General features: G+C 41.7%; 1 protein-coding gene across 1 annotated transcript in view; it reads right to left on the bottom strand.

The window, feature by feature from the left end:
- Positions 1-27222, bottom strand: part of LOC308294450 (solute carrier family 23 member 1) — a gene marked incomplete at both ends in the record, with an annotated part of 111257 nt that overhangs the window by 6845 nt on the left and 77190 nt on the right. The window contains one exon of the mRNA XM_080737183.1: positions 25459-25567. Within this exon, the coding sequence (XP_080593309.1) occupies positions 25459-25567 (109 nt within the window). The remainder of the gene's footprint in view (positions 1-25458; positions 25568-27222) is intronic.

The raw sequence follows: 27222 nt of genomic DNA, 5'->3' as shown, positions 1-27222 counted from the left end.
GTAAATCAAATTCAGCTTTCGATTTCCTAACGCAAATACTGCATTTATTACGAAGATGTTGAAATCTAGCCCAGAGAGAAGGGGAATTTAATTATCTGGCTTCAGCCCGAGCAGGCAAGGTTACATTCATGAAGTAGAGTATTGAGACCATGAGGAGGGAACACCATGGGTTGTTTCTGACTTTCATTATAATTCTTTGTAGTGGTGCACTGGTGCGTGTTTGTTTGTAACCGTTAAGAAAACACATTGGAAATAATTCCACACACTGTCCACATCTGGGATCATGCTAATTATGCCCAGGTCACCATTATCTAAATCATGCAGAAATGCTTGGTCTGTGAACCTCTTTAAAGTTTTTCTTTCTTCTTTTAACGACTCACGGGACTGTTTTGGGAAGTCTAGTATTTCTGACACATGTGTTAGCGCTGTGGTCACTTTAGATTATTTTGAGAGGAGTCAGACCGGCAAGAATTTATTATGATTGTTGGTTATGATTAGGTGCAAGAGAGTAGATTTATTTTGATTCTTAGAATTAGGACGCGTTGTAAAATTAACAAGCTGAGAGAGGTTCCACTCACAACAGACGCCTTTCAAACTGTCTGAGACAGGAGTGAGCCAATACCACTTTAAATGTCCTACAAACACAAACTCAAAATCATAAAATTCAGCCAATATTATATCAGGAAGAAAAGACAAGAAGCTTTGCATGAATCTACTATAATTGTAATGTACTGACAGGGCCAATCGTACTGCCCGGAATTCAAGAAGTTTAGGCTTAGATAATGATTTAAGCTTGACATCAGATTGGAGATTGTAGATCAGCTAACAAGATAAAATAAAGTTAAATTCATATGTTTGCTTGTTCAAAAACTTCCCTCCATATATTATCAAAGTTTTTTGTGTTGTTTTATTGCCCATTTGTTTGCTTACAAGTAAATGTTCTCAAAGAAAAACTTCAATAAAGTTGTTAAAGTTTTTAAATTGATTTGAATATTTAAAAACATTGGTAATCACAGTGGTCTAGGAGACTCCAAAGGATTGTCATCGGTTGGGCTATATTTCACATTATAATTTCATCTGTATATGGGGACTTCTCCGTCTTTGTTTGGTCAATCTGCACAATTTATATTATAAGCATTTCAACCAAACATAACATTGCACTTTGTCCTCAGTATTCTCTAGCCTGATCCCTATCCAATAATTCATTGCATGTGAATATGTGGAGCAGTTATGGAAAAAATGCCCTTTTGCGTTCGGGGAGATGCAGGCATTTCTCTACAAAACACAGAGAAATGTAAGATTGGAGAGGGAAAAAAACATGTGGAATTTCTCTTACCCAAATAATGTCTGTGATCTGTCACTTGGCATGCTCATATCTCTATGCACTACTAAAATACGTAACATAAACCTCTATACTTAGTAAAGTGGACCTGAGTTGCTGAGTTCCTGAGCTCTTTTTTTTCCACAAAATGTATTTGCCAGAAATATTGCCTAATGTTCCCCTCAGAATAATGGATGCTGGGTTTAAAGTGATGAAAAATCTCCATTTTAACATCTCACTTTCACTTTTTTCATGGACTGGAGAAAAATTAGGGACGCTTTCCTTTTAAAAGGATGGTCATTTTAAATTGATTTAGTGAATACTTCGTTTTTATTTGGAATTGACATGACAGAGAAAGCAAGAGATGGATCTTAACATTACTGAATGATCGTATGAAAAACAGACTTTGCACGGCCAGCTAATGTAATGCAATTTACTGTAACAACAGTGGTGAGCCACACCACTGGAACGTTCTGACTTGGGTATATGATAGATAAGCATTTACAATCTGTCTCCTCTGTCTCATTTTCAACCTCAAATCAGATTAGGCACCACATTTTGTAGCTAACCGTAAGTGTGCCTTTGAATGAAACCCTAACCCTTGCATGCATGCACAGCACAGCACATGTGTTCACTTTCACAGGCCCTGGGACAGCCAATGTCTCCTGGCTTTAACAGAAATCAAGAAAACAGTTATGTTCACGAAGAACTCAAGCTGTCTCTTCCCCTCTATGGGGTGTGTGTGTGTGTGTGTGTGTGTGTGTGTGTGTGTGTGTGTGTGTGTGTGTGTGTGTGTGTGTGTGTGTGTGTGTGTGTGTGTGTGTGTGGAAGAGATCTGCCGTCAAAACTGCTTTGTCCTGGCCAGGCTGATTATAAAAGATTACACACAGTGACACAGGATAGTGTGCGGCGGGTGCGGTGGGGCCAAGAGGATTTGTTTAGGTAAGTAGCCCAGACCTGAAATGACCAGACAAAGTCCTCGTGCCTAGCTTTTGGATTAGCCACGATGGATCAAGGTGTTACGTGTGCAGAGAAGAGTAGGTTTAATCTAGCAGATTGCTCTTTTGATGTTGCACCGTAAGAAGTGGGCGCAAAAGGCTGGAAGGGTCACTGGGTTTTTGATTGATTTCCGTCAAGCCTCAAGCTTAGCCAACGCTAAAAAAATCTAAAATTCCTTTTTAGCCCCCAATGACCACTTACAGGGACAACACAATAATCTCACCATTATGCATTATTACAGTGTATAATGCATCATAAAATTATCATGATGAAATGATGATGGGTTTTAGTAATGGTTTCTAAATCCAGCATTCAACTAATTCTCCTCGTTTTGTTTATTCATGTATATTTGTATTGTTAATCCATCTGCATTGACTGGAAGCACTTTGTGTCAACTCCTGTTGTTGTTAAATGTGCTATATAAATCAAAGTGACGCATGTGCGCGCGTGCGCGCGCGCGCACACACACACACACACACACACACACACATGCGCGCGCACGCACACACACACAGACACACACACACACACACTGTAGGACAGAAAACCTTACGTAAGGAAAGCTGTCTCCTTCCATTACATTCTGTAATAAAATAATTGATGAAAAACAATATTGTGTTACAATTCCACATTGGCTGCTGCTGCGCAGTGTGCAAGGCAAGCCTTTTGTAACCCTGCTAATTTCTCAAGCTGGAAGGAAAACATATTATAGCATGTTTTTTTGCATACACACATGACAATGGTTAAATGCTTGTATCTAACAAAACTGTTGTTGATGCACAGAGAATATTGACGGCATAATGTGGCCCTCATTTATCAAACTTGTGTGTGACCAAAACGTGGGCATTCGGTCATTTCAACGCAGTGCTCAGCATCTAGGCCCATCAGTCGTCAATTTGACATGAGCATAGCCAATGGTCAAATGCGGCAAATGGCTGCATCTAAACGGGCAAACATTTATTAAATTAACTATTTAACCTATGTCAAAATATTCTATGTTGTAAAGACAACATCGACATTAACCCTAATTCTATAAAGCTTTCCTGGCATAATTAGGTCTTTCCAAATTGTTTGCAATCAATGGCGTGAACAGGAGCCTTCATAGAAGATATTACATCTCCGGGGGCATGCCATTGTTGTTGATAAAACGCTGAACTTTGAACTCCTGTTGAAATCCAGTCTCTCGCCAAGTCTCGTGGTACTTCTGGGTCCCATTCACTTGCATTGGAGAACAGAAGTACCGTGAGACTTGGCGAGAGACGGGATTCGTAGACTTGACTACTCTGATATATGATATGATATGATATGATATAGTACTTTATTGTCAGTTCACATTGAAATTTGTCTTAAGACACGGCAGCCATGTACAGTATGCGGAACATACAGTATACCGGTATACAAACATTTGACACAAAGGAACAAAAACAGGATTACATACTGTACATAAAGATAATACAGACAAGAGCAATGTCCACCGCTTAGCCTACCCCTGGCCAAACTCCTGATTAAGCCTTAAAGTCGACTGATGGACAAAGGACCTTTTTATTCTGACCTTATTGTATGTATAACAGTGTCTTTACTAACAGCGTCTTTACAGGTCTCCCTACGAAATCAATCAGATGACTGCAGTTGAGTCAGACATGCTGCTGCCAGAGTCCTTACTAATATTAAGACAGAGTAGAGCATATATCACTCCAGTGCTTAAATCTTTACAATGGCTCCCTGTACTGTAAGTCAAAGAATCAATTTCAAACCACTACTGTTGGTCTTTAAAGCATTGAATGGTTTATGGGCATAATACAATGCTGTCAGGTCATCTGGGAAAGGTATGCTTTCCGTCCCTACAATCAAAACCAAGCGCAGAGAGGAAGCGTTACGTTTTATGCACCAAAACTGCAGGTCCAGAAAACTGCAATTCTGCTACCACTCTTCTCTTCGTTCTTTTAAATCACAGCTAAAAACCTCTCTCTTTGCTGCTGCATGCCTTTCATTGAGTTTCTTTTACTCTTACAGTATGTTTTTTAGCGGTGCTAACCGCTCCTATACGTCTGGCTTTGTGTGTATGTCTGCATGGAACTCCATGTACGGAGATAAATCATTTTCTGTGTTAGGTGTTTTTTGTGTGTTTGTTTTTCCCTCTTTTCTTTCTTTTTACTGAATTCAAATGTCCTTTTCAATGTGTTTTCTTTGCTATACCGTTTTGGGTATAAAGCACATTGAATTGCCTTCTGAAATGTGCTATACAACAAATAAAACTCCCTTGCCTTGCCATCAGATCTCGACAATGGTAAATCTGTCTCAATTAAAACCTTGTATCTTTTCATGGTAGATGACGTCTCCCGTGGCATGTCCTTCTGGAGTTACTGTATGCCACAATGTGGAACCTCAGTAAGGAGAGAAACCCAACGATCGAATGCCATTCCTTTGCCAGTGCACGTGCACTCCAGGTTTGGGGTTTTGGCCACTGGCATCTCAGCAGGAGATCATGGATACAGTATGTCCAGTATATCACTGCCAACCATTAGCCTTGGCATCTCTCCTAAACGTGGCAGCCCGGTGGCACAGTGGCACGCACAACACCTTCATTTGTCAAAACGGCAGCTTAATTACACATGGCAGCTTAATTACACATCTCCAGGAGGGTGCACTGCTGGGTCCGGAAAGAGTAATTTCCTCTGTAATGCATTCAATTAACCACATGTCATGAGCTTGATCGTCTATTTTCAAAGATTGTGTAGATAGTCCGGGCGTTTCGGGCAGTATTTTGTTGGAATCGTGCACTTTACGATAAAAGCATGAATTTTGGCACACAGTTAAAACAAGCCATATGGAACATTGTTGGCTATAGGGACATCGCCGATTTGTCTTGGGAAACTTGTGGTAGCCAATCAAAGTTGGGGTCTCATAGACTTTACTATACAGTAAAATAATACAAAAAATAAATATGCTTTAAGTAGCATGTGAGGGGTCAAACTAGGGTTTTTTCGTGATTCTGAATCCAATGCAAGCAGTTTTATACGAAAAACATTCCTTGGGCTAAAAACGGTCCCCATAAAACTATGGTTTAGTGATGAGTAGGGTTGGGTACCGAAATTCGGTACCGGGACAGAACCGATAAGGACATGACGGTTCCTGGGTACCCAAAAATAATATTTACTTTCGGTACCGCTTATCGGTTCCTAGACGCGCCAGTAAAACAAAAGACGTGCTATCCGTTCAAAAAAGGCTACATTACATTACGTGCACTTTACAGGACAAGGGCTACACTACGAAGGGCGCACACTCTGAATTGGGAAGCGGCTCTTGTATTCCTCCAACACACATAGACACACAAGCGCACACACAATCTGGGACAACTGCGTTGCCACTCAGTCAACACAACAACAGCGATGCTAGCAAAATTAGCAGCCCATCCACCAGTACAGCTGAGCCCTGCACAGCCACAGAGAGACGTGAGATGGATTCGAAACATTTATGACAGCGTGGCATTCATCTGAAAGACTGTACGGCAACAGCAACAGTGCTTGCGGACCCCCGCGTGTCTCTCTGGGTTATGTTGTTGCGACTGCGGGCTCAGCTCTCTGTCGCCCGCTCGCTGAGCTGTGTTATTTTGTCAAATCTAAGCTGGCAAATCTAAGACTTTCGGTAGCCCATCTTTTCAGAATAAGATATGTTGCGCTAGCCGCAATAAGACTTCCAGGCGGTGGTCATTTTCGTAATGCAATAATACTTCCAGACGGTGGTCGACTTCTTAATCTCTTCAGAATAAGAGTATCGCTGAAGACATTGAAATATGATTTCATTTGTCATAATTCATTAAAACTGTAATTAAACATTCAAATTCAATTAAAAAATGATGTTTTAAATGATTCATTAAAACTGCAATACCGCTACTGACCACTAACTGAGCAACTTACACAGTATAGCTTTAAGACATGTTTTTCTCCGTTAGTGAATATAGAAGATTTCCTTTGGGGGAAAATGTTCAATGTTTAGGGGTAAGGTTATGACCCTGAGGTTGTGTGAGGTTGTTCATTTTATGTTTGTTTGTGTTGTAAATTAATCGGCACTGTGCCTAGATATTTGTATGTGGTTTTTTGTGTGTGTGCGCGCGCGCGCGAGCGTGTGTGTGTGTGTGTGTGTGTGATAGGCTGCAGGCGTGGTTGGCTTATTGAATGAAGTGGATGATTGAGTGTGTATGTTGTTCCAGGGATCTGATTGGTTCCAGGCTTCCAGTGGTGGGTTTAAAGGGCCGGCTTTCCCCGCTAGCTCCGGCGGGCCTTCCTCTCTGCACTCCAAGCCAGACTGCCAGCTAAATTGTCACTCTGTATGAGATGTCTTTATAGAAGTGTTCATTGATTTCACAGCACACTTCATCATCCACTCATTCAATCAGCCAAGCCCACCTGCAGCCCATTACACACACACACACACACACACACACACACACACACACACACACACAAACACAGAGGCGCAGAAAAGATTAAAAACACATTCAAGCGTGGAATGAACAACCTCATACGACCTCAGGAGGATCGTATCACTTGTACCTTCCTGGATGCCCACTGCTTAACACCCAAGGGGCCAAACTCGTTCAGTAACGAGATAAGGCCACTAGGGGTCGCTCTGCCAAAAGGAGTTGTCTCGTTCCTCAACGAGACAACAAAGGGTTAACTGTACAGCATGCTGTGCGCATGCTGTGTGCCCTGTGAATGACCCTAGTCCATACGTCACACCGTGGCTCGCAGAGAGAGAAAATGGCGCGACTAGGCTGCATTGATTTCCATTCTAGGCTGAAACATAAAAAGGGCTTTATCTATGAATGAGGTGCAAAGAACGCCAGGGAAGCAAAGATCTGATTGTTTTCACGGCGACACTTTACCGCGATGGTCGGCCCCGGTTTGGATTTTAGTTTCGCAAGCGTTTGTAAACAAATGGATTTTCTTCCTCAATCGTCAGTGGACACTCAAGTGCACACGCACAAAGCTTCCGAGGCTCTTCAAAATAAAGCGTGAGTGAACGGCGGCAGCAGCAACAGCTAGAAATGTTAGAAACCTTGGCTTCCCATGTGTTAAGAGCAGGAAGTCTTGTCTACACAGTCTCACTGGCAGGTCACAGCATTTAGGCATATGCGTGGTCAGAAGCAGGAATTTTGCCCACGAGAGACACACTTTACTAATCTTTTTTAGCTCAGTTTAACCTTGATAGTTATGTTTTTGATTTCTGTTTAGGATTTCTTTCCGTTCTTGGGCTTTTATTTATCTTATGTGTTTACCCTCCTCAGGCCTACTTTTAGTCAATGTTGATAACAATCGTTATAGCCGATTCTTTTTTTAATGTATTTGCCACCGTCAGGTCGCAAGTTACTATGAAAACCTCCAGCGGCTGTCTGTCAGTAAGTCCCTCCGTCAGTCAATCAGTCAGTCCCTCCGTCTGTCCGTCACGTCACACTTTTGGCCCTACTCTTATCTCCGGCACCGTTGCCCCTATCCATGCCAAACTTTGCACATAAAAATATTCTCCAAATCCAACATAATTTACAGTCTGACTTCAAGTACAAAAATGGCTAAAAAAATAACAAACTTTTATTGAATATGAGGAAGTCCTGTAGCATATTGTTCGGCCACTCACGTAACGTAGTGGCCGAACAAAAAATGAAAATTGAAATTGAAATTGACGTAACGTAGAAAGTTCTTCTGACTTATTGATTCACTTCGAAGACGGCTCTCAATTGGAGAAAGTGGACTCGTTTAAATACCTCGGTGTCACAATGGATCCTGAACTCTCATTCAAACCTCATATTGATCTCACCGTCAAAAAAACCTATGGCAGCTTGTGTTCACTTTATCCCTCTATTAACTGTTTCTCTTTTGAAGTAAGAAAAAGATTAATATCCCAAGTACTACTCCCCATCGTAGATTATGCTGACATTGTCTATCAAAATGCCACTGACACCAATCTCAAGCCCCTCAATGTTCTCTATAACTCATTATGTAGATTTGTACTGAGATGTCCATACAGAACACACCACTGTTCTCTTTATAATTCACTTGATTGGCTGCAGCCTAAGGCAAGAAGGCAACTTCACTGGTACTTATTCCTTTTCAAATGTGTTCACTTCAACTGTCCATCTTAAGGTGGTTGCACATTGCCGCGTTTTTTTCGTTGCGTTTTGGAAAACCGAACTGTCGTCTGATGCGTATCTTTGCATGCGTTTTTATATTCCTCATATTCCTCGCAGAACGAAAACAACATGGCGTCCTCAAGTAGTGAAGATGAGTTGATGGCGTTGTCACTTAGAAATAAGAAATAAGTTGAGAAATAAGAGAAAAAGGAAAAGAGAATATTGGGTTCATCCTCTATTAATACCGCGTAAACAGGATGGACACTTTCAGACACATTACAAGAAGAAGCGGCTTTATCCCGACCGGTTTAAAACTGCTTTCAGATTGACAATAGCCCAGTTTGATAACTTGCTTGAAATACTGGAGCCACACATCACAAAGCAGACCACCAACTTCCGCGAGCCAATCTATGCTGAACAGCGGCTTGCTGTCTGTCTACAGTATGGACACACACACACACACACACACACACACACACACACACACACACACACACACACACACACACACACACACACACACACACACACACACACACACACACACACACAGAGAGAGAGCATCAGCAAAGTGCACGAGCGCTATAGGGCGCTCAATATAATCATAGGCTAATCACCTGAGGATACAGCATTACATAATATAGACAATGTGATTATTCATAGTTGCCCTGTGATCAGTCAGTTTATCACGTTGTGTTACCAAAACTGTCACTAGTCCAGTCCAGTCGTGCATAATGTCATGGCTGAGCTCTCTAAGGTGCGCAATTCTTGACATTTCTTTACATTGTTTCATCATCAATTTATGAAGCTTGTTGAAGCAGAACATTCACGTTTATAACAACAAGTGTAGGCCTATTCAACGTTTTTCAGGGCCGAGTTGAGAGAAAACAATGAATAGAGCAAAGGTCAGCAGTTGGGAATTTGTTTTGGCATTGACCCATCAGACCCAACCATCTATAGAAAAAGAAAATACAAAGTATAGCCTACTCACTCGTCCTGTTGGACCTTTGACCAATAAATAGTTAATAACGCTTATGATAATTGCTCAACACTTATCTCTTAGCATCAACGTTGAATATCACTCTGCCTATAGGTTACATTTCAATTAAATGTTAATAGCAAATAAAGTGTCTGTGTCCAAGATATTTCCAGTTGTCCATTATTGTAATGGATAGTCTACAATGATCACATTTACAACTTTACAAAACATTTACAAAAAAGTTCAATGCTGACAGCCAGTGGTTTCATGAATGTAGATTATATAGTCAATATTTTGGACCAAAAAAAAATTCCCACCCCACCTGTACCTTTTCACTGAAAATATCTAAAAGCTCACACCTCGCTGCAACATGGTGTGAGCTTGTAGATCTACTGTTTTTGGCAAATGTTCCCCCAAGAATAGGAATGCTAGAGTTCAAGTGGTTAAAATCTTCACAATTATATGTATTGTTGTAATTCACCTACATGACCCCTGTGTTATAACAACATTTCCGTGATTTCAGATATCTAAGCACTGGGGACACCTTCACCACGATTGCCGACAACTACCTGATGGGCATCTCCACTGTGGGAAAGATAGTGAAGGAGACTTGTGACCAAATCTGGCTGCAGCTCAAGGATGAACACATGCCACCACCAACACAGGAGATCTTTCGGCACACGGCCACGAGGTTCAATGAAAGATGGAACTACCCAAACTGCATTGGCGCCCTTGATGGGAAACACGTTAGAATTGAGGCCCCTGCTAACACAGGTTCCCTTTTCTACAATTATAAACACAGTTTTTCCATCGTCCTCTTGGCCTTAGTCGATGCTGATTACCGCTTCCTTGCCATCGATGTGGGGAGCTATGGTGGGAACAGCGACGGCGGCATACTCGCTGATTCTGCGCTGGGACAGCGCCTCCGGCGTGGAACATTGGGTGTCCCACCCCCATTGGAGCCACCCTCTGCCTCTGAACTGGGGAGGGTCAATCACGTCATCGTGGCAGACGAGGCATTTCCGATGAAGCCGTACCTGCTCCAACCTTATGGTGGAAAAGGCCTTCAAGAGGACAAGCGCATATTCAACCTCCGCCTGTCAAGAGCACGTCGCATCTCTGAAAATGTGTTTGGCATCCTGACTCAGAGATTCAGGGTTTACAAAAGGCCTTTTGAGTTGAACCCGGACCTGGTAGACAGCATCATCAAGGCAACCTGCGTGTTGCACACTACCTGCGCCCAAATGTGGCAAGTCGAGGCAGCCAGCTTGACGAATCTGATGATGGCGAGGGCAGTGCGGCTCTGCAGGATCTCCAGAGGTCAAGGAACAACCGGGCTTCTGTTGAGGCTTTCGACATTCGGGACAAATTTAAGACATATTTTGTCTCACCTGCTGGGGAGCTACATTGGCAGTATGACCGTGTGCGCCGTGGAGTCACACTATAGAGAGGACAATTACATCTTTTGTATGCAGCAATGTTGTTAGATAGACAAAGTACTGTGAGCCAGCTTAAGTGACTTGCACTTAAGCCATATATTGTACACACAACACTGCAGACATTTTCAAATGAGTTCCCATGATTTGCCATTGTTTCTGTGCCACATGACGGTTTTGCCTTTTTTTTCCAATAGCCCTGTGTGCCAATGACGGCTTATGACGGTTTTTGTGTTTTTTACATAGGGAAAAAAAAAAACATTTTTTTTTTAAAGATGTCAAAATGACCTGAGATCAGAGAGATGCTTTTCTCTGTTTGTGTGTTCGCTCCCTCGTTTAGCTGATTGAGAAAATGTGTGTTCATGTGTGTCCATTCTAGTGGATGGACACTTTTTTTCATTCAAACAGCTCTATCTCTGGAACCATTTGTCCGATTGACAAAATTCTTTTTGCCACTGAATCACAACAACTGTGTCTGTTTCTGTGGGGAAAAGAATTATAAAAAAAAAAATCATTTTTTTTTCATTGCATAGTAAAGAAAAACATACAAAACCGTGGCACAGCTACCTTGGAGGCATTTTGGCATCTGGCACAGAATTTAATTGACATTTATTTTCACATTCTTGTCATTTCTGTAAATAAAGAAAAAGACCAATTAACTTGTTTCTTTTTTAATTAATAAATACAAATTTAACTTGCTGCTCAGAAGAGCAGAATCTGAACCGTTGCAAAGTAGTAAAATAAATGTGCTACTCTAGCCTATACACATTAATAAATACATAGCTGAACAGGAATGATGAAATAATAAATACATTTGGCTACTCTAGCCTGTATTAAATGAGAATAAATACTGAACAGGAATCATGAAACAAATACATTTGGCTACTCTAGCCTGTATTAAATGTGAACAAATAAATGGTTCAACAGAAATGATAAAATAAAAACATTTGGCTACTCTAGCCTATATTAAATATGAAAAAATAAATAGTTCAACAGAAATCATAAAAGAAAAACATTTGGATACTCTAGCCTGTAATAAGTAGGCCTATATATCTGAACAGGGTGTTGAAATAATTAATATGGCATCTTGGCATTTTGTGAAAGCACTGGTATTCAAACATTTGATTTTACCATTTGATTTAAATAAAATCACAGACAGCGATAGCTTGTATCCTGGCCAAATTGCGGATAATAAACCCCCCCAAAGGCAGCATCATGAACCAATTCATGCATCTTAACTTTTAACATGGACATTTTCTCTGGGGGCAGTCTTCTCATGGTGGGGGCCAAGCTGTTGAGAAAGATGGTAACATCATCAGTTAGCAGGTCCTGCCAGGTCTGATGCTGCTGTCGCATAATCTCTCTCTCCTCAGCTTTCATCTGTCGCTCAATCTCTCTCTCCTGAGCTTTCATTTCCTCCCTGGTTTCTCTCCACTGGAGGTATCTCTCTAGGCCAGCGCTACTCAACCTGTGGCCCTTTCCGCATGTCTGTGCGGCCCGTCATGATCATGCCAATAAAAATATGATTTTTCTAAGCCTGTCAAAGTTAACGCGCAACGCAAAATGCGGTGATGTTTGAGCCTTGGTGGACTCCGTAGTCAGGAAGCGAATGCAGTCAATGCACAGAGCACAGACAGCTGTGCGGAGATGCAGGTGGCTACACTAGATCTATTGTACGAGACGGTCAGACAGACAAATCTGCAGAGATTTTGCAGCAGACAACAACAGTTTGATGCTTTGAGCTTTGTAAAACACAACTAACTGCTCATTGAAGGAGAGCTCAAAGCATCAAACTGTTTTACAAGTACAGTGCAACTGAGGCTGAGTTGAACTGTACTTGAGTTATTTTTCCATACAACAACAACTCTTAACCAAAAATAGCCGATCTACAAGCTCACAATGCATCTTGTGGTGAGCTTGTAGATCGGCTATTTTTGGTGAATGTCTATTTATTTTAAATCCGTCCTATTAATGAAAAGGAGCGTTATTGGCATGAGAAAACATACCTTTACATTGCCAAAGTTCACTAGCCTTGCATACCCAGACACAGGGGCGGTTACAAAACGATTGAACCAGTTCTGTTAATTTTCTCTTCATATTTTGTGAATAAAGCCCAATTTGATCAAATTCGATAATTTCTTCATTCCATCCATGACAATCTTTTGGTTCAGTGAGGTTTGGCCTGGCTTATATAGATGGAAATGTGGCTGTTTTCTGTGCGTTTCCTTAATTATATTAGACTTGTCATGAAGTGTGTTACAAAATGATTGTACATGTCCAAAATGGGACCGTCATTTTTAGTTTGCGGCCCTTTGGACTTTTGGTATTTTGCCGAGTGGCCCCCGAGCCCTCTTAAGTTGAGTAGCCCTGCTCTAGGCTGTCATCACTCTCTGCCTGCTTCTTGCGTTTGGAACCTCTGCTACCTGAAGCGGTTGACCTGCCCTCCCCTGAAAGGGTTGAGCTCCTCTCTGCCACACTGCTGTTCTCCCTCTCTGTCTGTGCGCTGCCACCTTCCTCCATTTCATTTTCCTCCTCGTCATTATCATCTCCCTGGATGTTACCATCTGATCTGTTGAACATAGTTATGTGCTATCTGAGTTATGTGCAAGGCTAATTTATACAATGCACTGGTAACAGGCAGAGATGCCCACGAGTCTCGTGATCACGAGTCGAGTCGAGTCAAGAGTCTTTAAGTGGCGAGTCCGAGTCGAGTTACGAGTCTTTGGGCAGTTTGGGGGACGAGTCGAGTCGAGTCTCAAGTCTTTAAGTGGCGAGTCCGAGTCGAGTTACGAGTCTTTATATACATATATATCTTTTTTTATTATTTTTTATAATGATCTAGCCTCCAGCTAAAAAAGTTACATGGCGCATCATGATCACCCGGTACTCACAGATACAGCTAAAGCAGCAGCCATGGCAGGCTAAATTAGGAAAGACACATGAATGTATGTACTTACAGTCACGCTACGGAGGCAGTTAAAAGTTCCACGATTAATAATAATGGATCCATTTCCCCCAGGAAACATCTCTGAAGTAGACCTCCTGCCTCCATCCTCGGTGAAAGTTTCTTGGAAGCAACGCAGTTATGTCCAATAGTAGCAGGGTCCCCGTCCCGAATCCCGATCATCATCCGACGACTTTCTTTGTTAATAAAATAATCCCAAAGCCAGCCACACTTGCCTCAGTTGCTTGACACTTTTTTGAATGCAGTACGAAAGGACCTCAATGACAATGTAAACAAGCCATTGTGCTTTCTTGTGTTTAAATCCTTTTAGTAGACCTTTGTAGCTTTCTGTAATAACCTTTTCCTAAGAGAGTTTGAGCTATACAGTATTCAAATGTTGTTTTTAATACGAATTGCGAAGCAATCACAATTTCTCTATTTGAAGCAGCCGCCAGCTGGACAGTACGCAACATAACACTTTATGGCAGTTACGTAAAACGTATCGATACGGGTTACCATAGCGACGTGTACTCTTAGTGGGAATACATTTTACATCACTGACGTTAGTTACCGGCGTATATTAATTAAATTATGTACTGGCAACTGCATGATTGTTTCATTCATAATCACTCTTTTACTGTATTAATATAAGCAGACAGTATGTCAGGATTGATTACATTACTTAGTCATTGATACAGCATAATATTCAATAGCAATTTAGTGACAACAACCTATATGAACTACAGTAATAGCCTATAGGTTTATTGTTCAGCCTATAAGCCTAACAAAATCAACTAGATGGCTTATATTGTTTAGCCTATAAGGCTCCCAAAAAATCAGAGTTGCAAGCTATTAATCCACCGTGTCATGGCGCGTCTAGATATAGATCTTCTCTTTTAAAAAGACGCACTATATACGCGCGAGCGCAACAGATACAAAAACAATTTAATAGTCCTCTAGCAGTGTAACAGTAGGGCTTACAGGGCATGGGGCGTAACCTCACGTTAATGCTTTAAACAATAAGTACGAGGGGTTAATGAGCTCAGCTATTAGACTATAGCTGCCTGCAGCTGGTGGAACAAGACGAGAGGAGGATGCGCTCGGAGAGAAACCCGACATTAGATAAGCAGGTTCTCACAGATAATCCTATCATTTTATCAAATTATTAAACAAATGCCAAGTTAGCTGAAGTACAATAGCTGATGATGAGCTAAACATGTGTGTTTTATTTCGCCGTTTTAATATTTAAATCTTACGATGAAAGGTCCATGCAGACGGCTGTGTCTGCCACGCTTTGCGAGACAGACTGCGTTTTTCCCAACGGGCCGCTCTGCGCGGTCCAAGTGAACACAGCGAAGCGCTCCTGGGCCCCCACCGTTGCGCTTAAGTACGTTGGGAAAAACAACCCGGTCGCCCCTGTGTCCTTGCGCAGCGCTCAGCCGTACAGCGGCGCTCAGCCGCGCACCAGAGAAGAAAGAAAGAAGAAAGGAGAAGGAAAGGACAATATTTGTCGGGCTTGTCATGCATTATAGTGCTTAAAATATTTTAAGACTCGTGAACTTCGAGTCGAGTGGAGTCTCGAGTCTTTGAGGGGCGAGTCCGAGTCGAGTGACGAGTCGCCAAAAGTGTCACTCGATTCGACTCGAGTGACGAGTCTTTAACTCGAGTCCCCATCTCTGGTAACAGGTCAGGTGGGCACTAGAGACATTACATTAATAATTACATTATGATCCGTTAATGAGTTGCTAAAACATCATACCGGTACTGTCTTTTACTTATACATATTTCAGTAATCTTTTATAATATCTTTTACGTTTTGGACAAAATAGCCTATTTCCCATCAAGGTGCCCAGATGTCCCTAGTGCCAACCTGACCTGTATCCTATTGCACTCTACTGTAAGCATCACAATGTTGTGGTGCATTTCTGGAAAGGCTAAAGTTACCTTCTCTTTGTAGTAGTAGAATTCAAGAAGGTCAATGAGTCGAAATCCTTCCACTTATTTTTCTTACTAGTCCCCTGTCCACTTCTACCCTTTTCCTCTCTCCTTTCTTTGACATATGTGTCCTTCAGGTTACGCCACTTGTCTTTCACTAGTTTCACTAAAGTAATTAGACAAAAAATAATACAAGTCAAAGCATGCAAGCAACTTAATTAGCACATTCTGTTCCCCAACCCCCAACGGGGCTGAATGAATGTATAGCATTAGCTAGAGTATATGCATAGCTCAGGTTCCAAAAATGACCAAAAGGAAATGTACGCACATGAAAAGGACGCCGGGCGAAAAAGAAGAAAAGGAGAAATAAAGACGTGAGAGCATCCTATTGTGTGCGGACATTTCCTCCCCCCACTTGAATACATTAGCATTTAGCAAGAAGCTATAGCTAGCAATTATATACAATCTTTTGTACTTCCTTTATTTATCAGTACCTACCATTCTGGGTTCCAAGTTGGTCCGCAATATGCTGCCACATGGAGTCTTTGAGCTCTGTGTCTTTGTAGTCTGAACGTTGTTTATCATAAAGTATTTTGTACCGTTCAACGAGATGGATCAACTTCTCTGTAAAATCAGTCCCCGCCATTGTAGTAGTGACGCAGAAGACGCAAACCAAGAACTACGGTGGCTCTGGAAGGACAAACCACATCTAAAAAGGCGAAAGACAAATCAAACCTGGTCCGAAAAAGATTTATACGCACGTAATAACAGGCGGCAGTGTGCAAACGTGATTGATATAACGTGAGGTTGATTTTTTTCTTGGAGTTTTCCGGAAATCGGCCCTATATTCGGCCCGAAAAACGCAGCAGTGTGCAAAGACCTTTATCTGAAACAATCCCTGGAACCATACACATCACCATATCCACTTAAGGTCTTTGCACACTGCTGCGTTTTTCGGGCCGAATATCGGAGTGAATTTCGGAGTGCGTGAATAAAAAAAATCAACCTCACATTATGTCAATCACGTTTGCACACTGCAAACGTGCCACTTTTTCCCGATTTTCGCAGCTGTTGCACTGAGTCCCTTGGTCTCTCTCTCTTTCTTCTCTCGCTCCCTGGCTTTTGGATTTCGGATTTCCAAAACGCAACGAAAACACGCAGTGCAGTGTGCAACCACTTTTAGACACTCACAACATCCCTATTTTTACAGTCCCCCAAAAAATAACTACTGAATCTGGACGAAGAGCATTCCACTACAAAGCTCCATCTGATTGGAACAACATCTCCCTCTTTCACTCAGATCTATTACATCCTTCATCCATACTTCCTTGTACTCACATCTTGAAACAACCTGTTCATGCTTCTTATACTGACTGCATTTACAACTTACTGTATTTCTATTTCTTTTTTCTTTTACTTTATTTTACTATTATTATTATTTTGCTATCCCAGTTAAAGTAGGCCTACTGTATTCTCCATTATTTTGAGTGTTGGGGGTATGGGTGGGAGATGGTGAGCAAGCTAACTGTACTGTATGTCTTGTGTGTCTGCACTGTATGTAATGTCCCATTCTTGTGTTTTTGTACTGTATGTATGTGTTCACTTATGTGTTTTTGTACTGTATGCATGTGCTCACTTATGTCTGTGTTTTGTACTGTTTGTATGTGTTCACTTATGTGTTTAGGACCCCCTCTAAAATGAGATGCTGCATCTCAAGGGGTGATCCTCTCAATAAAATTCTGATCAAATTCTGACCAGCATGGTGTGGATTTATGGTCCCCTGTGTGAGAGAGAGAGGGAAGCAAGAGGATGGGAGGAACTGAGGAAGCATGTGTTAAGTCACTGTCCCCAGCTGACCACGTGCACTGACGACTAGATGAGAGGTCATAAATAATATGTACTGTACACTGTCAACCTGTCATGGGTGTTATAAATCACAATATCATACATTATACCTGTCAAACGCACATGCATGCGCATCAAGTCACGTGCATGTGTGGCACAGCAACTTTATGTAAAAATTGCCTTTTGCTATTATGTGGCAAGTGACCGCTTTGCTCATATGGTTATAATCAGAGGTCCGATGATCCACAAACATATTGAACCATTTTGTTGATGATATTGTCGCAGTAAAAGATTTGCCTCATTTACTGTCTTGTCTAGGTCTTGTATGCGTTATATTTCCTCATCTAGTCTTATTGTTTCTACAGTAGGTTCACGTCTTTCTCAGTTGTATCTGGTCATATGTATCGATCTTGTTCCCCTGTCGTTAACCGGAAAGGTGGACACCTGGGAACTCCAGTCAACCCCGGAACACTGAGCACCTAATTGGCAAACATCCATATGTAAAATACTTCTCGATAAATGTATGCTTTGGAAAATGAAGTGTATAAACTGTTACACATGGATCTCTGACAGCATGCAAGAAAGTCATTAAGAGAAAAGATATTTGTATTGAAATGTTCAGTGTTGGGCTTGAATGAACAGAAAAAAGAAAACCTGTTCCAAAGAATATACAGTCATATTCTGAAAGAATATGACTCTCAGAATTCTTTCAGGCCATGGACGCACATTAACTCATACAGTGCCATCCGGCCACAAGGGGTGCTAGAGTGCCAGAAATTTCTCCATTGACCTTCTTTATAGCTTTCATTGACCCTCTCCCAACTGGCTTTTGTTTTCACTCCGGTCAATCCTATGGGTGTCCAGAGGAGGAAGCTAGCTGACACGTAGCCAAAATGCTAACCCATTTAGAAGCCCGATCTAAAGCTATTTCAGCCGCAAAAAACTTTCTCTTTGGGTCTGGGGACACAATCCGGAGAAAATCCTGTCTAAAGATGTGATTTATTATTGGAGTGGGCGGCGCGATTCGGCCGTTAGCGCGAATACGGCCCGTGGATGGCCGAGTCTAAGTCCCGGCCAAGGATGGACGTCTAGACCGGGGCTTCGTTGAGGCCTCCGATAAAATAATTCATTTTATTAAATATCCCGGACATGTTCGGGATAGGCACCCTGGAATACGTCACGCCGCCTACAATGAACATTTGGTGAACATTGGGGGGGGTCTAAACTTTAATTTAAACCATTTTCAATGGAATAAATCCTCGGAGCATCTAGCGTCTCTCGTTGGTGAGCGCTGGGCGAGCCGGGACCACCCACGTTGCTCCAAGCAGCTCGGGGTAAGTAAAATAGCAAATAAAAAATTGTTTTTGATCCCGAATATCCCGAACTAGTTCGATAGGCACTAAAAGGGTTAAGGTCACCTGCTCTCCTCTCTCCTTGTACCTCTGGATTCAGAATCATGAAAAAACCCTAGTTTGACCCCTCACATGCTAGTTAAAGCATATTTATCTTTTTACTGTATAGTAAAGTCTATGAGACGCCAACTTTGATTGGCTCCCACAAGTTTCCCAAGACAAATCTGCGATGTTCCTATAGCCAAACATGTTCCTATAGCCAAACATGTGGCATGTTCTAACTGTGCGCCAAATTTCATGCTTCTTTCATAAAGTGCACGATTCCATCAACATACTGCCCGAAATGCCCGGACAAAAAAAAACACAAGATTTTAAAGTGCAGGCACCATGCAATTTACCTTGTAAAACTGTTGACACATGTCTCTAAAAGTCCCTCTAAGTATTTTTAACATATATTTGAGTCATATTAGTTTGAAAATACATAGTTACATTTGAGGTTTATAAACTAATAAGATCAACTGTGGCCATTTTGGTAAATAACTTTGGAAATAAAGTTGTCACGTGAAGATGACGAGAGCGAGCAAATCTCTCTTGCCCTCTTGTCTGATCTTGTCATGGTGAAATATAAGCTGGACACGCCCATCGCAGCCGTACAGACAGACAAGCGCAGCGGTGGAAGAAGTACTCATATTTTGTACTCAAGTAAAAGTATCAACAAGTAAAAGTATCGATACTGCAATGTAGAAATACTTTGTTACAAGTAAATGTCTGTCACACATTGTGAGCTTGTAGATCGGCTAATTTCAAATGGCCGAAATGTATATTGTGATTAACGTATGTTTTGTAATAATAATTTAATAACTTTATTTTTTTAAAATAACTGCAGGGGAGTAAAGTAGCCTCTAATGTCTTCTTCTGAGATGTAGTGGAGTAGAAATAAAAGTACTGAAAATGTGAAACACTCCAATAATAATAATAATAATAATATCTGGGACTTATATAGCGATTTTCTGAGTACTCAAAGGCGCTTTACATTTGGGCCTACAGGGGCTAGGGGGAGGGAAAGCTAAGAGCAACAACTTTATTAGGAAAAATAATTAAGAAAAGAGTACAAAAGAGATAAAACATACAACAATAAAACAAGAGTAAAAAAAAACATGTCAACTGGGGAAGGCGATTTGGAACAGGTGGGTTTTCAAGGCAGTTTTGAAGGCAGGGAGGGAGGGGGCTTGGGGAGTTCATTCCAGAGGATGATGACAGGGCGGGGGTCGAAATGACAGGGCGGGGTCGAAAATGACACTTAGGTTTCGGATGCGGGAAGAGGTTTTGACCAGGGAGCCGTCGATGATGAGTGAGAAATCCTGAGTGGAGCGGGTGAGGGAGTCAGGGCCGATGATGATAATTTCAGATTTATTGCAATTTAGTTTAAGAAAGTTCCTTTGCATCCAGGTTTTTATTTCCAGTAAAGTAAAAATACCTCAAAACTGTACAATAAGTACAGTATTTGAGTAAATAGTAAAAGAGATCTGAGGCTCATCCTCTTATAATGATGAGCAAGCCTTGGTCAAAGTGCTTGGTTTAATGTTTTATTTTAACTCTATCTTCTAATTATTATTAGCTTTCCCTCACAAATAGTCACCCTGTCCGGCTGTCCCTATTTATCTTATTTTGTCATGATGATTTGTCCCAGGAACGGGAAAGAAAAGCTCCATAAGAATTCACAGAGTCACAAGGCTTGTTCGTCCCGCACATGAAGCTCTCATCACAGCATGAACAGCGGACAGCAGCCACTGTCCGCAAAGCCTGGAGCTAAGTCAAGACCCGCCCCTCGCGACTGTAGAAAGTGTGCGACTCGTGCAAACTCTGTTTCAGCATGAATACAGCGAAATCAGTCAGGTCAATAACAAAAAGTAACACAACGTGTGATAGCATACATATCGTTGGTCATGGTCGCTGACAAAGTTATGTATATACTTCATTATTAGAATACATAATATCGTAATTCCAACAGCCAATTCTCCATTGACTTGCATTGGGTCATGTGACAAAGATTAGTGACACGCTTTTTTTTTTTGGCTCGTCACTTTCCGAGCTCGTTTGGCGGTGCTTCGGGAGTTGGGACCACCTTCTTCCTACAGCTCCCAATATTAACCCTTTCAGGGTATAGTTGCATTGGTAAAAAATATTTCCATTTTTGTCAGTTCTTTTGACACAAAGTAGAGACCGTTCTGTTACCTTTCCTTTAAGCAATTATGAGATCATGCTAGAGGGCAATATGCTTTAGTTGTGCTTGACGGTAAGCTCTATACCAGACCTGGGCATTGTGCCATGTGTAATTCATGTCACTCATAATGAAGTGCCCACTCACACTCTCTATTCAACGTTTAATAGGTCTTCATGTACTGTACAAAGTATTCTGATGCACTATTTTGGTGTCTGGATTTACCAGGTGCCTACTCTTCCAAGGTTGCTGGATTTGTGAGGCGCCCACAATGTTTAGGGGCCCATAGGTTCAATTTTTTTTACATTTCAAAGACCCCCATAACTCTGAAGAGTGAGGGGGTACCAGTGGTCCTTGAGGGTGTTCCAGCTAAATGATGGAGAGTTGGTAACCATGGACCCTTATAGAACTTTAACTCTTTGGGGGTTTTGGGGGTCTGGGAGGTTAAATCTCATCAAATGGTGGTCTGCGGCTCAAATGCTGAATAACACACACACACACACACACACACACACACACACACACACACACACACACACACACACACACACACACACACACACACACACACACACACACACACACACACACACACACACACACACACACACACACACACACACACACACACACCATTTCTCTCGACAGCGGTAGAGAGGTTATTTTTCATAGGCGAGACATCTCGCTCATAAATCAATTAACCGGGGGGCGAGACATCTCGCTCATAAATCAATTAACCGGGGTTGCGTTCGTACAGTATTCAGCTGGGGAGGGCTGGGGGCTGCCGCTTGTCAAACATAGGTATTAACGCAAAATACCAAAGCATACCATAAAAGGACTTATTTGGGATGCTCCTTTTAGGCAGAGTGTTTAACTGTACTTGTACTGTTCTCCATTTTTGTCTATTAAATACTCAATCAAAAACACATACATTTTTATATACACACATAACATATGTGTACTGTACATATTTCATTTCATTTGTCTCGACATCCGTCCACAGCCTCGAGACACGCTCAAGGCTGTGGAAGGTTGGGAAGAAAAGTCTATTCTCTTCACAGTCAACTTTTGAACCTTTTCATAATTTATTCTCTGGTGACAAGAGTGTGGACATTTGTATGCATTGTTTTCTTTCGCATGTGGTTCTTCTACGGTCAGCTCTGTTGTTTGCGCTCAGTGGCAACTGGCTAGCTGCGTTGCCTTCAGCCTCAGAAACGTGCCCCATGCACATGTCATGCACACTGCATGTGCATGCTCAAAGCATGAGGCAACGCAGTGCATTGTGGGGTGGCTGTGCACGGCTAGTGACCTAGTGACCATCCACTGTTCCCTACAAATGTTCCCATATAGTGCATTATATATTATAGGGCATAGGGACTGATTTCAGACACAGCCATATACACACAGACAGACAGACAGACAGACAGACAGACAGACAGACAGACATACACTCACAGGGGTGAAAGCATTATCCCCACTCCAGGCCTTCGGCCTGGCGGAGATAATGAGCTGCGTGTGACTACACATCTGTTGTGCATCCAGCTAATCGATGCACACAGGAAATCAGCCATCCCAACACTCAGGACGATTTGTTCCATCTGCACTCTTTGGATTGCAGAAGTAATGTGTATGGCGATACAGTAACTTTAGTGAGTTTAATACTTAAAGTATGGCAAGCAGCTGGATGTCTGTTTCCGTAGAGCTGTGGAATCAGCATGACTTCTCATTTGAGCGTGTGGCTGATTTAGACTGTGTGTAGCCTACATCAAGGTACTAAAAACAAGTCCAGACATTTTAAGAAGTGATTTAAAAGAGAACACATCCATTTTCTTGATCACCTTTTGTCTTCAGTCTAGACTTTCTACTTAGTCGGTGGCCCCAGGGCAATAAAAGGACCGTTTGGTTCAGATTCTCGCAAATTTGCCACATTTGGCACAGATGTTGTCCATAACATACTTAATCATTTTAAGATGGGTGCCAAGATGGGCACCCCATGGTACTGCCATAATTGAGCAATGCAATTGGTGTCCCATTAACTTTACATTACAGGGGAAAAAAAGCAAAAAAAGAATCTGCTTTAAGTAGCATATAACTGGTCAAACTAGGGGGTTTTCATGATTCTGAATCCATTGCAAACATCCGTTTTGCATAAAAAAACATTCATTGGGCTAAAACGGCCACCACAAAAGTGTTAAAAGTGATGACTCATCACTTCTCATCACTAAACCATAGTCTTGTAGGGCAGTTTTTTAGCTCAAGGAATGTTTTTTGTGCAAAACGGATGCTTGCAATGGATTCAGAATCATGAAAACCCCCTAGTTTGACCAGTTATATGCTACTTAAAGCAGATTCTTTTTTTGCTTTTTTCCCCTGTAATGTAAAGTTAATGGGACACCAATTGCATTGCTCAATTATGGCAGTACCATGGGGTGCCCATCTTGGCACCCATCTTAAAATGATTAAGTATGTTATGGACAACATCTGTGCCAAATTTGGCGAATTTGCGAGAATCTGAACCAAAATATCCCTGGGGCCCCCGACTAACTGTCTAAGGGCCCTGCCAAAGGATCTCAGATCTAAAGCTGCACTCCTGTTCATATGGGGTTAAAAGGTCTGTGACGTAAGGGGCTAGACTATAGGGGTGTCAAACTCATTTTGGCCAAAAAGTGCCTTGATGATCGGGTTGCAGTCCAGTTGCAGACGTGCATGTTCGCTTTCACGTAGTTGTTGTTTTTCAGCCTGTTCTTCACTGCTAAAACTACAGGACTTTACAAATGTTTATTATTAAGAGGAATCACTATTTAAATTATTGAATTTAATTATTGTTGGTATTACAGTTGTAGGCCACAAGAAATTGGTACGAGAGGGAGCATAAAACATGGTTTATTGGGGTTTCTTAAACAATGGATGAATGAATGGATTGATTGATTGATTGATTGAAGAATTTATTAGAAGTTTGCAATAGAAAAAAGTACAGTTTCATGACAGTACAAATCACTGGTACAAGGTCAACTAAAAGGAGATCCTAGAAAGCAGAGGCTTATTTCCACAGGAACCACACTTTAAGTATCTCATATAACATTGAAAGACAGACGGATAGAACATAGTACTTTATCTAGGATAAAGTATCAGTTTCAAAAGTTTCAGTTCAGTTCATATCAGTTCATATCAGTTTCAAAACTGATATGCTTTTGATATCAGTTTCAAAAGCATAACATCAAATACAAAGGGAGAGAAAAAAAAGAGAAAGGGGGGGGGGGGGCATGGGGGCTTAGTCTATTTACAAGTCACGGGTAGCAGCTGTCTGAAGGTGACTTTTCATACCAATTTTGAAGGAGGCTAGGGATTTGCTCTCCTTTAAGGCTTGTGGAAGGGCGTTCCACATGTTGATGGTATAGCAGGAGAACGGAGGAGGCTAAAAAAGGTATAAAGCTTGACTCTACACACTACAGGATAGTTATAAGGCTGATTAAATTGTTGAGGTGGTCCGTTGCTAACCTGTAGTGTGTTATGCGCCATTATTTTCTAATCTTGTAGTGTGTGCATGTTTGAGATTAGAGAGAAGAACATTTTGTGAAGATTGACATGTGTTTCGCAACAACAATTTCAAAATATTTTGAAAGTTCTGATTTTAAAACTCCTGTAGCGTGAGCCCAGCTTAATTGCTCTGCTCTTCTGTTATTAGTTAACATCTGGCTGCTGCGCTCTGAAATAATTGGAGATTGGATACATTTTTGCCAGAGCATATACAGTATACTGTTGTTGAGTGGCAGAGGAGGAGATAAAAGCACGGGTGACCTTTTCTAGATCAGTATTTATAATTTAAATATTTTTTAGATATTTCTTAGCTGGTAAAATACCTGGAAGTTTAACATCCATATTGTTCTTGCTTAAAAATAAAAATAATTTGAAATCTTGTTTGATATAACCAAATATGTGTGTGTGTGTGTGTGTGTGTGTGTGTGTGTGTGTGTGTGTGTGTGTGTGTGTGTGCGCGTGCGTGCGTGCGTGCGTGTGTGTGTGTGTGTGCGTGTGTGTGTGTGTCTCAGTGTGTGTGTGTGTGTGTGTGTGTGTGTATGTGTGTGTGTTGTCAGTTTGTGTCTGTGTGTGTGTGTGTGTGTGTGTGTGTGTGTGTGTGTGTGTGTGTGTGTGTGTGTGTGTGTGTGTGTGTGTGTGTGTGTGTGTGTGTGTGTGTGTGTGGGCGTGTGCATGTGTGGGTGTGCGCGACTGCGCGTGCATGTGTGTGTGCATGCGTGTGTGTGCGTGTGCACGTGTGTGTGTGTGGTGTGTGTTAGTCACCTGTGTCAATGATACCAGGGTTGGAGTGAAACCAGGTCGGTAGTACAAGGCCACTGAACGTAGAAAATCCAAGAATGAGGAGGTTTCTGGATGAATTGAGATCCACATACTGAAAGACACAGAGAGAGAGAGAGGAGCAGTGAATGAATGAGAAAGATAAAAGAAAGGGGAGAGAGTGTTGAGTGAAAGGGAGAGTGATAGGCTCATGAGTAATGAATGATTCAGAGGAATACAGGTATGTGAATGTGTGAGTCAGAGAGAATAGAGAACGGGTGAGTCATTACGTTGAGTGAAAGATTGACAATGATGGTGGTCAAACCTTTTCCTCAAATTAATATGTATTTTGCCACAGATCCCCATCTGAAAATATATTGTGCCAGGGAACCCAGACCCCACTTTGGGAACCACTGCTACAGACAATAGAGTTGTTTTTTCTTTTCCCTCTATTATAAAAATGTACATCTATCTATAAATCTGTGTCTGTCCATGTGTCTGTGTTTAAGCCCCTAGCAAATCACTGGCCATCCCCGTAGCTTATCAGGCCACGCTTCAGTTTAATTTAGGGCCTGAGAATTTTTTTGGGGGACCGGGCATTTTTTGGGAACCAGACAAAGCCAGATGTTGGAGCTTATGCCCTTCCAGGAGCACTGCTCCAAAAAAAAAAAAAGGAAAAAAAAATCTTTGGGGGGTCAGAGAGAGACAAGACAATGAGGACAGAGAGGGGGAAGGACACACATCACAGGCCTCCAGCCTGGAATTGCTGCACCCATGTGGCACCCATGTGGTCGGCATAATCTCTTTTCAGCCATCAGTGTGCGGTGCCCCCATCACATGTTTTCAATCCTGTGGCTCACTCACTAACATGTTGTCTAATGCCATTATCAAATGTCTAAATGTATGTCCTGCAATGTCCTGTTACACTGCATCAGCCTTATACTGTTTGTCCATGTGCTTTGCGGTCTGTGTTAACGGACCGTTTTCACAGCAGACATTATAACAGGTAACAGCCCAAGGTACTGTAATAACATTATGTGGGTGTGTTTTCATTTACTTTAGGTGTGTTTCTGTGTGCCAGCATGAAATTAACTGCTGTACAGGAGTTGTCCACACATACTGTGCAGTGCATGAAATGAACCCAAGCGTCAAGCTTAAGCTGTGTTTACCCTTCACAATGTGTGATTTGAAAAGGGTCTTTTGTAACACTTTATATGTCTGTAATGCATACTTTTATTGCATTGTACACTACAGGATGAAGAGCTGGTCAGCTCGAAACGTCACGTCCAATGATGATGTAAAGCATGGGTCTTCAACAGGGGGTCCGTGACCCCTAGGGGGTCCTCAGAGTTACTCCAGGGGGTCCTCCAAATCTTTGAGTGATAAAAACTTTTTTTCTTCTTTTTTATATTAACCACTTGAACCCTAGTGTCCGTATTCTACGAACTTTAGTCAAAAATAGCAGATCTACAAGCTCACAACGCCTCGCGCTGTGAGCTTGTAGATCGGCTATTTTTGGCAATGAACTTTGGTGTAGAGGGGACAATGAGCAGACTAAGTACAGAGTGAAAGGTAAAGTTTATTAAGTATTGACGGTTCAAGTGGTTAAATATCTAAAAACACAAATTGACATGAATCCAAAATACACACTGATGATTGTGCTGTCAAACAATGAAACTTTATGGAATCTATGATTCCAGGTAGTGGGGGTCCCTGCTTGATCTCTCTCAACTAAGGGGTCCTTGGCCTGAAAACGTTGAAGACCCTTGA

Source organism: Nannobrachium achirus, assembly GCF_963921795.1.
Source record: "Nannobrachium achirus genome assembly, chromosome: 11".
Classification (NCBI taxonomy): Eukaryota; Metazoa; Chordata; class Actinopteri; order Myctophiformes; family Myctophidae; genus Nannobrachium; species Nannobrachium achirus.
This window is presented reverse-complemented; position numbering and strand designations above follow the sequence as displayed.